The sequence below is a fragment of the Gossypium hirsutum genome, chromosome D03 (genome assembly GCF_007990345.1).
Source record: "Gossypium hirsutum isolate 1008001.06 chromosome D03, Gossypium_hirsutum_v2.1, whole genome shotgun sequence".
NCBI lineage: Eukaryota > Viridiplantae > Streptophyta > Magnoliopsida > Malvales > Malvaceae > Gossypium > Gossypium hirsutum.
This window is the reverse complement of record NC_053439.1, coordinates 54,578,022-54,588,654: the sequence shown is the minus strand read 5'-3', so window position 1 is coordinate 54,588,654 and position 10,633 is coordinate 54,578,022. Positions and strand designations below refer to the sequence as shown.

Genomic DNA, 10,633 nt, shown 5'->3' with positions numbered 1-10,633 from the left:
AAAATTAAAGTTGTACACAACCTCGGCCTGACATGCCACAATTTTGTTTTTTGTTTTTTTTATTATCTTTAGTGATACTATTACAAATTTTAACCTCGTTTATGTTAAACTAATATTATATATAAAAAGGTATTTTGGTAATTAGACTGAAATGGATTTTTCCTATACCCGGTCTTGACCCGATTGAAGAACTAAAGCCTCGAAATCTCCACCCAAAAACATAAAAAAAAAGAGTAAAGCCCATCAAAATCCCTAAAAGCTCGTTCCCATGTCTTGCCACAACAATGGTAAAGCCTAACCCATTTATAATCGTCGAGTCCACCAGGTTTTCGGCTTTTGACCCATCCAAGGTGAAAAATATTGTTTGGCTAAAAGGTTGGAGAATTTACGCTCGCTTCTGCAATTTTTTTAATTTTTTTTTTTGTGTTTAGTTTATAGAAACTTGATTCTAGTTTCTGCATTTTTTTTCCTGTTTTACTTGCTTAGCTCTGATCTCCTGTAATAAATTCACAACTGCGTTTTCAAACTCTTCGTCAATGGATTCCTTCCCAAGATCTTTGAATCCCAACAAGCACCTCAGAGAACAGTTAGTTACTCTTCTTTTTTTTTTGTTCTTCTCAAATTTCCCAATTTTTTAAATTTAATCTTATAATTGCAAATCCTATTGATTAAAATACTATAATCTACAGATTCGTGAGCAATTTGCCTGGATCTTCCATGCTTGAAGTCTCTGCGCTTTTGAATAATGTAGCTGTAAGTTTATCGACACTTCAATTTCATTTTAATTTGTTTTATCTCTCAAATAAATGTGTGTGTGTTTTTTTTAAATTTCTTTTCAATTTTATATTCAGCTTCTAATGCTTTTGCGGCACACTTTCTGCTCTCAAACAGTGAATGGTAAAGTTATCGATTTCTTTGTCTCTAATTGAAATGATTTATTGTAGAAACTTTGTTCTTAAATGTTTTAATTAAGGCCAAATATGCAGCCGGTTCCTATATTTATACTCGAATGAAGTTTGAGATTTAGTTATTGTACTTAAAATGTTAAAAGGTTAATACTTACTTTTTCAGTTTAAGAATTTGCAGAAAATATACTCATGCAATCTTGCAAATCATTATGAACTTAGTAGTAAGCAAACTTTGATAGAAAATACTGTATGGCCAACTATTGAACTAAAATTTTTACATTCAAAAAGCGGATATAATTTTTAACTTTTCTTTATTTGAGAAAAGTATTTTTTAACTTTTAAGTGCAAGAGTAAGGTGTTGTTTGATAAGCTGAAATATTAAGTGTTGAATTTTTTAAGAACTAAATTTATATTAGAAAATTGTCTGCGGAATTAGTAAACCCTATAATAAAATGAAAAAAAATTAACGGTTTGTCAAACACACCCTAAATCTTAGACTTTGCAAAATTATAGCAATTGTTGACATATTTTCACCTTTAATAAAACAATAAAGATCAGAAATTCAAAATTTATATGGCTTTGTAGAATTCATGAGTGCTTATCATTGAATCTGTTTGAGCAGATGCTTGTAGGAGTTTAAAGTCTTACCTAGCCTCAGTAGCTTTGGATTATGTCTTCCTTGTTCTACCCACACTTTTAATTTTCACTGTAAGTACTCCCAGTTCGCATTCTAAAGATTTTGTTGGAATCCCCAAATTCGACTTTTGTTGTTTGATAAAAGAGTTATTGGTGTAATAGGTTCTAGCAGAGTGGGTATACATATGCTTGATTGGGTTATTGTTATTGCTGGTCTTCTTTACTGCAGTCAAAAGGTAGAACTTGATGAAAGTTTCATATATGCGTTATTTCTTCAGTCATTACTCATTATTCTACAGAGAACCGTGTTTTTGATGTAAAAGTATAATAACTCAAAGCCTTCTAATGCAGAACTTACTCTTTGCCTTACATGGAAGGACCTAATGCTTCAAGGGCAAGCATATCATCTTATAGGGTTGTTACGGTATAGTGTCTTACCTGCTTGTATATTATGCAAATTGGTTTCTTTTGAAATTACTATCTTTGCTTAATGTACCTTTTTGAATTTGTGATAGATTTTCAGTGGGAATTTATTGATATTCTTTGTCACTTACTTGTGTATCTTGGCTGTTGGTACATTTTTTAATTTGTAATAAATTTTCAGTGGGAAAATTTTGCAGATGTTTATCACATGCTTGTGTATCTTGGCTGTTGACTTCAGAATATATCCTAGAGAATATGCTAAGACAGAGACTTACGGGGCTAGCTTGGTAAGATATTATCAAGGTCGTTAATATTTTTTTTTTCATCTTCATGGATATTATTTCTTTTTGCTAATAATTTAGCACTAAATAGATAAATTTACAGCTTTTTAGAGGTAAAACCCATGTTAACATTTAATCCTATACCCTTATACATAATATTTTTGTTATTGTTGTTCTCATAAGGGTTCTTTACATCCTTTCAGAAAGATTATTATGTATGAGAAGTGGATGCCTACATTCATTCACTTTGAAAACTTCTGAACTTGTCCTACCAATATCTCAAAACTTATTGAATTTGTTTGTATTTTCAGTAAAATTTTATGTTTTTATCCTGGAAAATAGCAATCCCAAATATTTTATCATATTGATGTTTTTGAACCTTGCATAATTTTTTTTTAGATGGACCTTGGAGTTGGCTCCTTTGTGCTAATGAATGCTGTTACTTCACGGCAAGCACGAAACATCAAATCATCAATGTGAGTCGTTATATTTTCCAGATGCTGGCGTTAACTTGTCATGTATATTGCTTACCATTGTAAATTCTTTCTCTTCTGAGCATACGTTCTAATTTTGGCATCACAATTTTCTTTTGTGCATGCAGCATATCTAAATTTGGTATGCAGTATATAGATGTATATTGTTTCAGACCTATGTTCCACTAACTTTTCTCAATGCTTCCTAAGGAGTTGGTGGAAGGCAGCCTTTAAATCTACAACTCCGCTACTACTGTTAGGATTTGCTAGACTTGCTTCTACATTGAGTCTAGACTATCAGGTAGAATATATTTCTTTGCGCTGGACTTTTTGTAATAATAGTTGTTTGCAATGGAATAGGATAAGTTGTGTACTATATCTGCTTGCTAATATAAAACAAATGGAATTCTGGGAGATGTCTAAAATAATGCTCCAAACCAGTTTGTACTCAACATTTTGCATAATAAGCATAGAATTTATACGGACTGGTTTTAGTTAAATGACGCCTTTCTTAATGTTGGTAGTTCAACATTTTAGCTGTCGATGATTGATGATCAATACTTTTTTTCGTTTAATGGAATTTCTCCCTTGTAGGTACATGTGGGGGAATATGGAGTCAACTGGAATTTCTTTTTCACACTTGCTGGTGTATCTATCCTTACATCCATTTTAAATGTTCCCGCAGAATATTCTGGAATTCTTGGTTCAGTAATTTTAGTTGGTATACCTTCATATTTATGAAGTTTGTTTTTATATTCTGGTATTTGCTTTTTGATTGGTCCTATATAGTAAGTTGACTTTCTAACTCTCAGGGTACCAAAGTTGGTTGACTAATGGGCTAAATGTTTATCTTCTTTCTAATGAAAGGGGTACGGATGTCATAAGCAGAAACAAGGAGGGAATTTTTAGCTTATTTGGTAAGGACAATTTAGGACTGTACCTAATGTCCCATCCCATTGGTGTATGCTTTATCATAGTGTTTTAATTTTTTTGCACCTACAGCTTTATTCTTGGATATGTTGTCTGTAAGATTCTTGAGATCCCCTGAGAAAAAAAAACTGTATTCTTTGCATTTTGATGTTGATCTTCGATTCAAGTCTCATCTAGCTGAAAAACAGCTTGTATTGATTAGAAGGAAATTGAAAATGATAAGAGAAAAAGAATTTCTATATTAATTTTTAGGACCATTTCTTCCATTGGAGATTTGTCTTCTTTCTACGGAATAATAGGCTACTAATTGTTCTTTTTCATCTAAAAAGAGTAAAATGGTGTTATGGTCTATGCAGTTCCTTTTTATTAGTAACTCTTCTCATCATGTCATCTTGATACAAGATTTTGTCAAGTGATTACTTGTTATCATACCCAGGATACTGGGGTATGTATCTTGTTGGTGTTCAGGTCAGCTACTATCTCTTCTTTGAAAATCATACTACCAAGCAGAGAAGCAAGCATGAAACACGAATCAGAATCTGCCTTCTTACTATTATGTTTTGGTATATATAACTCTCATGTCGTTTTTGTTTCCAAAATTGGTTGTGTTCATTCCTAATAAATTGATTGCATGAAGAGTGACCTGATTTTTGCTACCTTTGCTTGTCGCAGGATTTTAACGTTGCTTATAGACAGATATGTTGAAAGAATTTCACGTAGAATAGTAGGATATCGTATATTTACTAATTTGTAAAACTATCTTGGAATTCACAATCATGATTCACTGAACCGTGCTATGCAATTTTTGCAGTGCAACCTGGCTTATGTTACTTGGGTGGTGGCTCAAAATCTACAGGTTTTGCAATTTCTTCTTCTTCTTCCTCTCTTTTTAAAATTTCTTGAGTTAATTGCACCAAACATCCTCAATTATCGACCTTATATCAATAAGGTCTTTTCATTACTAAAATCGTTAACTGTTAAACAAGACATCAGATCTTATGTGGCATAATTTAAAATGAAAATTTTAAAGAAAAATATTGTAAAAATAGATGTTGAAAAATCTTGGTTTTGAGGGTTTCGAAGCTTTTACATAAATTATCATTCACTCTTTCTTTTTCTTTTTTTTTTGTTGTTCTTTATTTTTAGTTTTTATTTTAAAAGTTATGCAGCAACATTTTACTTTTCTTTGAAATTTTAATTTTAAATTATATCATATAAGATTTTATGTGTTATTTAATGGTTAAATTAACAGTTTCAATAATTTGGGGATGCAATTAGAACGTTTTGAAGTTTGGAGACCAATTTAAAATGAGTGTCATAGTTTAGGGATGTTGGATTCAATTAACTCAATTTATTTTTATTACATTTAAGAAGAGGATTGGATGGTACTGGTTCTATGATTATATGTACTTGTCAACTACTAGTTGGAGTGAAAAACAAAGACATTTCGTGAGCAAAGTGTCCTTTTCATCTAAGATGTATTTTGGTGGAGCTATGAAACTTAGTTTGACATGTGTAGAAATCGTGTCAATATGGTAAGACTCTAAGGGAAATTTATTTGTTTCGACTTAGGTATCTGAAGATTGACTATCAACCATGACACTGCTAGGAATTTTTGGGTTCGAATTACCATGTTTGTTCTCTATTAGCCTCTCAAGAAAAGTTCACTCAGAAACTTTGTTATACAAATTGAACCCTTGCCTGTGTACCTTGTTTGGTTGTCTTTGGTTATTTTGCTTGTATTTGGATATTAAGAGACGGAGCAACATAGGTTTTTGGTATACTTGATGAACATAGATGCAATTACTTACACAAGATAATCGAAATGCTTGTTGGTGTTTCAATTAGTGCTTCAAATCCGAATAGTAGAAAAATGTCCCGGTCCCTTTGAATGGTGATGGATGTGTATAGTTTTATTGTCTACTATCACATGAGTTGCATAGCTAACAAAAGGTTTACCAATTGCTTCAGCTATTAGCACTGCGATTGCTTGCCGATAACATCATCGGGCACAAAACTTTATGTCTTGAAAGAGCATTTGACCGAAATTTATTGGCTTCCTTTCTTGTGGTAAATTGAACATCTCTCTTTTTGGTAAAAGTACTATGGAGGCTCTTTTACCATAAGTCAGATTGCATTTTGCCCTCTCTACTCAAAAAATGGATAAATTAATCCCTGTATGTTAGATAAAAAAGCAAAGCGATCTTTGTGTTAAAAATTTCATCCATTTCTATTGTTAAAAATTGATTCTTGTATGCTAGAATGAGGTACATGTGGCACACTACGTGTAACTGTTTGGTTATTCCGTCTATCATGCCAATTTTTAACTGTAGAAATGGATAAAATTTTTAACAGAAATGAATTGTTTGCTCTTTAATTTAACATATAGGGACTAAATTGTCCATTTTTGAAGTAAATGGAGAAAAATACAATTTAACTCCTAGTACAGGTGCCTCCATAGTACTTTTACTCCCTCTTTTTTCATTCATGTATGTGCTTAAAGACTCCTTTATTGTCGGGGATCATCATCTTGCTAAAAAATAAATAACGGTAACGGGTTTTCTCGTATTTGATCATTTATGCAGGCAAATCTGCTAACAGGCCTGGTAAATTTATCTGTGGATACCATATTTGTGTCACCATTATCAGCTGTTTTGATCTTGGTTTCTTATTCTTTGACATTGTGTGTTGTCATGGTACTCATAGATTTTTCTGGGGTGAAATATAAATTTTGGTAGGTTTAGGGATTTGTGTTATACAATACAAAAACATGAACCTATTAACTTTGGGATTTTAATTTTATGCCTTTATGAACTAGGCTCCTTTTTGTTCCAATGTTAATAATTTAAAATTCTTGTACCATTGTTACTTGCTAGGTTTGAATGAGCTATATAGTTCCTCTATATGTATATGTAATCTATTTGTTCAATGAATTTTGTGTTATGAATGATTTGGAATTGTCTTTCTACTTTTACTTTTATTTTTATGAATTTAGTCTTTTTAATTTTTAGATTTTCAAATTCAGGTCTAATTGTTAATACTTTTAATTTATTTTTGTTAAATTTGTTGATATAACATTTTGAAATAATAATAAAAAAGACTCGCTTGGTATCAATATAATAAAATAAAAATGTTGTAATAAATTTTAATTTAACAAAATAATTTGAAGAGAGTTATAAAAATAAAAGTATATGAATTAAATTTTAGATTTACAAAATGTGACATATTTTAACCATTAAAATAAGGCCAGGATTTTAGAATTGATTTGTCAGTTCGTTTTTTTTTTTTGAAAAAACAAAACTGCATTGGTACAACTAAAAGCAACATTAACTTCGTCGATCTACGACTAAATTGACTTCCCTTAGAACATGTATACTAATGGTACTTGGGTCAAATTGATAATGTATACTCACTCAATACGATAAAAATACATTGTAAATAATATGGAGGTTTATTATGACAAAAAAAGAAGAAGAAATAATTGTTAAATCTCTTTATTAACTCTGTTAGGTAGTAAGTATAAACTTTTGAACAATAAAGGTTGATATTTAGTTTTATTTGATTCTTTTTAATAATACTAGAAGCAAATAAATTTATTTAATAGTAGAATTACTAATTTGATTCAATCCCTGGGACCTACCAAGTAATTCCACCAAAGAAAAAAGATGTAGAGAGAATGTAACATTTACGAATTACTTTTTATCAAAAAAAAAAAACATTTACGATTACTTTCCTCATTCATCAGAGAAAAGTTGTAAACACTGCTCTGAAAAAGGATGGAGAAATATGAAATCCCAGTGAAGATTTAAGACTCTTCGGTTTGATCATCGGGCTCCTTTTGTCCCGTGTTTTCATCTCCGGGTTCATCGGCTGTTTTCTCACTGAATTTCAAACGTAGTGGCCGGTCCATCAATTCCTGCAAAAACAAAGAACGATGGAATGCATGACGATGTGTTACTCATTCAAGCTGATAAACAAAGAAACTTATGATGAGAAAAAGTTTCATTAACAAAATGCATAAACATTACAATTTAAGTCCTTACCACAGTAGGTAAAAGGGCCATATTTGTCCTCCATGGCCCTTTTATCTACTTAGTACTAAGTATCGGATTGCATTCTGTTACTTACACTAGTTTTTAACAGTCAAAATAGATGAAATTATTGACAGAAAGGACCTGTTTGCTCTTTGACCTAACACACAATGACAATTTTGTCAATTTTTTAAGTAACGACGCAAAATGCAATTTGACTCCTGACACAGAAGTCTCCATGGTAGTTTTACCTATATAGAACAAATTTGATTAGTACTTACCTTCCCATTGAGAGTAGAAATTGCAGCTTCAGCTTCTTCTTTTGTGGCAAATGAAACAAAGCCATACCCTGCAGACTGTCCTGATGGGGTACCGAATATAACTCTGGCCGAAACCGGGTTGAAGGTCGAGAAAAATTCTCGGAGATGACTCGACCGGACTTTCCAATTAAGATTCGATACGTAAACCTTATGGCGTGTTTCGCGAGAAGGAAGTACAATCGGTTTAGATGAAGCTGGTGAAGGTCTCTTTAATCTCTTTGCAAACTCTACCTTTATAATTCTCCCTGAAACTTCCTGCACACAAATGGAAAGCAATTTATTGATAAAAGTACCATAAAAGATCCTTTTTACTCAAAGAACCATTTTGCTCTTTTTCTTATTAGATGAGACAAAATGTAATTTAACTATTAGTATAAAGGTCTCCATCGTACTTTTATCATAATTTCTCTTATTACATTTAAAAGAAAATGAGCTAATGAAAGAATAACACGCGTTTAAACATGTTTGAATCTACTACAACAACAATGTTAACCGAGTTAAAATTCAATCAGCCACGTGAAAATAAGAAAATAATTGAATATCATAAAACTTATAAACCATTGACATAAATGAGACCTTCAAAAGACTATCACAAGATTTCATTTAGACTAACGTAAACAATTAAAATGTGTTGAACCAAGTTGACTAGCAGAGTATATAAATGGCAGACCTTTAATGAACATGGTAGCGAAAAATAAAAACATATCCTTCAAGCACAGAAACCAAACAAAAAGAGTAAAAAAAGTTAAATTCTACTATTAGTCCTTATACTTTGCAACTGTTCTGGATTTAATATTTATACTTTAATTTGGTCATTTTCAGTCTCTATACTTTTCAAAGTTTGAAATTTCAATCATCACCAAAGAATAGCTACTAAATTTATTAGGTTCTGCTATTTTTAAAATCCAATACAACAAACATATTGTCATATGTCTAATGTCACGTCAACTTGTTACTTTCATATGTTACTAAAAAAATTTGTTAATGGATTAAGGACGATTATTTGCATCAAAATTGAAATTTCAGAATTCAAAAAGTATTGGAACTTAGAATGACTCAATCGAAAAATACAGACTAAATCTACAATTGTATGTATAGTATAAGCCTAGTAATTGAATTTAAACAAATTTCACTACTCCTATTTGAGTCAAACTAAATTGACCAATAAAAACTACAATGACTAAAATTGATCAATCTAAACAGTAGAGACTAAAATTGAACAAATTAAAGTACAAGGACTAACAGTAGAATTAAAAAAAAAACACTTACGTGAGAATCAAGGTTATCTACAGCAGCTTGAGCTTCATCACCAGAAGCCATAGTTACAAAAGCAAAATTCCTACTTTTCCCATCTTTTTGCTTTATAATCTAAAAACAATACACAATTCCACATAGCAAACAAAAGGAACCATATCATAAATCATCACAAATTTATATTTTTGTATAAAAAAAATCACTAAAAAGGTATATTTTTTGGGAAGGTACCTCAACCTCTTTAACATTCCCATATTGGCCAAAGAGATCTTTGATATCATCAACAGTAAAAGCCCAAGGCAAATTCAAGACAAAGAGCTTTTTTTTCACATTCGGTTTCTGGGTTTTCTCTGTTTCAGCTTCAAAGCTTATTTCTTGCAGGGTAGAACAGAGTGTAAAGCTCAGATTTTTATGGGTGATGATTAATGGAGAGATTGAGAAATTGTGGGAAAACAGAGGGCTAGTAGATATTGATACATGGGAAGCTAAGGAACAGAGCTTTGTGGGTTTGGGACATAATAGGGTTTTAGTGTACCATGGAAAGGAAAGTGCTGCCATTTTTTTTGAGCTTGTCAGTTTCAGCAGCAAAGATTTCGACTTTGGGAAAGATTTAAACTTTGGATGAGTGCATAAGAGATTTTATTTGGCAGATTTAACGATGTCATTTTCTTTTTTTTTTCAGATTTTTTTTTTCATTTTCTTTTCAGAATTTTAGAACATTTTTGTGACGGAGGACCGAGCTAAGTTGTGTTTTGTCCCGCTATTGAAAAATGTTAGAAATTAGTTTCATTTATATTAGATAAAAAATAGAGAGTAAAAAGTAAATCGAATTTTTTTGTTAAATATTTTTTACTAATTACTACTATTAAAAATTAACTAACTGATAAAATAAATAAATAGTGTTATTTTATATTAATGTATAGAGACTAACTTTTAACAGTAAAAATTGATGAAATTTTTAACAAAATAGCCAATTTATTCTTTGCTCACATGTAGAAGAATTAATTTACCTATTTTTTGAGTAGATGGGACAAAAAGTAATCCGATCTAACTATAAAAAGTTTAAAAATGGTCACTTAATTTTGTCTTTTTTTATCATTGGTTAGCTAGCGGTAGTAGCTTTTAAAATTGGCGTAATAGGAATGTAACCTTCAATGTTTATACATTATATCAATTTAATCTTGATTCTAAGAAATTTAACTCTCAACATTTACACCTTGTGTAATTTGGTCTTTTTTTATATTTTTATTTTTTGGAATCATTTCACCTAAAAAAGCTAAAAAAAAATCAACTAAATTTGATTGAAAATATAAAAAATAAAAACACCCAAAAATTCAAGATAATAATATGCATATTTTCTCATTCTTTTTAAATTAA

The 10,633-nt window shown here is 30.8% G+C and overlaps 2 protein-coding genes across 8 annotated transcripts; one reads left to right on the top strand and one right to left on the bottom strand.

Moving 5' to 3' along the window:
- The first annotated feature begins 219 nt into the window (after window positions 1-219).
- LOC107939771 (uncharacterized protein At4g17910) lies at window positions 220-6,537 on the top strand. 7 transcript variants are annotated; one of them, XM_041090637.1, is made up of 18 exons: window positions 221-375; window positions 487-586; window positions 690-753; window positions 852-897; window positions 1,531-1,616; window positions 1,707-1,780; window positions 1,896-1,968; window positions 2,165-2,254; window positions 2,648-2,724; window positions 2,932-3,022; window positions 3,316-3,442; window positions 3,534-3,588; window positions 3,631-3,638; window positions 4,088-4,214; window positions 4,324-4,375; window positions 4,463-4,507; window positions 5,623-5,721; window positions 6,237-6,537. In XM_041090637.1, the coding sequence occupies exons 1-18, from the start codon at window positions 285-287 to the stop codon at window positions 6,387-6,389; spliced, it is 1,458 nt and encodes a 485-aa protein (XP_040946571.1). In that variant the 5' UTR covers window positions 221-284; the 3' UTR covers window positions 6,390-6,537. The 7 variants fall into 7 exon arrangements, 6 of the variants coding, with proteins under 6 accessions (XP_040946572.1, XP_040946571.1, XP_040946574.1 ...); XM_041090636.1 differs by having other exon boundaries at window positions 222-375; window positions 3,534-3,638; window positions 6,237-6,513; XR_005911573.1 differs by lacking the exon at window positions 4,324-4,375 and having other exon boundaries at window positions 3,534-3,638; window positions 6,237-6,311.
- A 679-nt stretch (window positions 6,538-7,216) lies between these two features.
- Window positions 7,217-10,020, bottom strand: LOC107939752 (31 kDa ribonucleoprotein, chloroplastic). Its single transcript, XM_016873118.2, has 4 exons — window positions 9,488-10,020; window positions 9,272-9,370; window positions 7,964-8,257; window positions 7,217-7,567 (listed from the first exon to the last, which is right to left on the bottom strand). The coding sequence occupies exons 1-4, from the start codon at window positions 9,812-9,814 to the stop codon at window positions 7,457-7,459; spliced, it is 831 nt and encodes a 276-aa protein (XP_016728607.2). The 5' UTR covers window positions 9,815-10,020; the 3' UTR covers window positions 7,217-7,456.
- Between the last annotated feature and the right edge of the window lie 613 nt (window positions 10,021-10,633).

Coding starts and splice junctions, on each gene's coding strand:
- LOC107939771 (XM_041090636.1), top strand. CDS start 285: ATGGTAAAGCCTAACCCATTTATAATCGTCGAGTCCACCAGGTTTTCG. Junction 2,255..2,647: donor AGACTTACGGGGCTAGCTTG/GTAAGATATTAT, acceptor ATTTTTTTTTAG/ATGGACCTTGGAGTTGGCTC. Junction 5,722..6,236: donor TATTGGCTTCCTTTCTTGTG/GTAAATTGAACA, acceptor TCATTTATGCAG/GCAAATCTGCTAACAGGCCT.
- LOC107939752 (XM_016873118.2), bottom strand. CDS start 9,814: ATGGCAGCACTTTCCTTTCCATGGTACACTAAAACCCTATTATGTCCC. Junction 8,258..9,271: donor TAGATAACCTTGATTCTCAC/GTAAGTGTTTTT, acceptor ATTTGTGTGCAG/GAAGTTTCAGGGAGAATTAT. Junction 7,568..7,963: donor TTTCTACTCTCAATGGGAAG/GTAAGTACTAAT, acceptor TTGTTTTTGCAG/GAATTGATGGACCGGCCACT.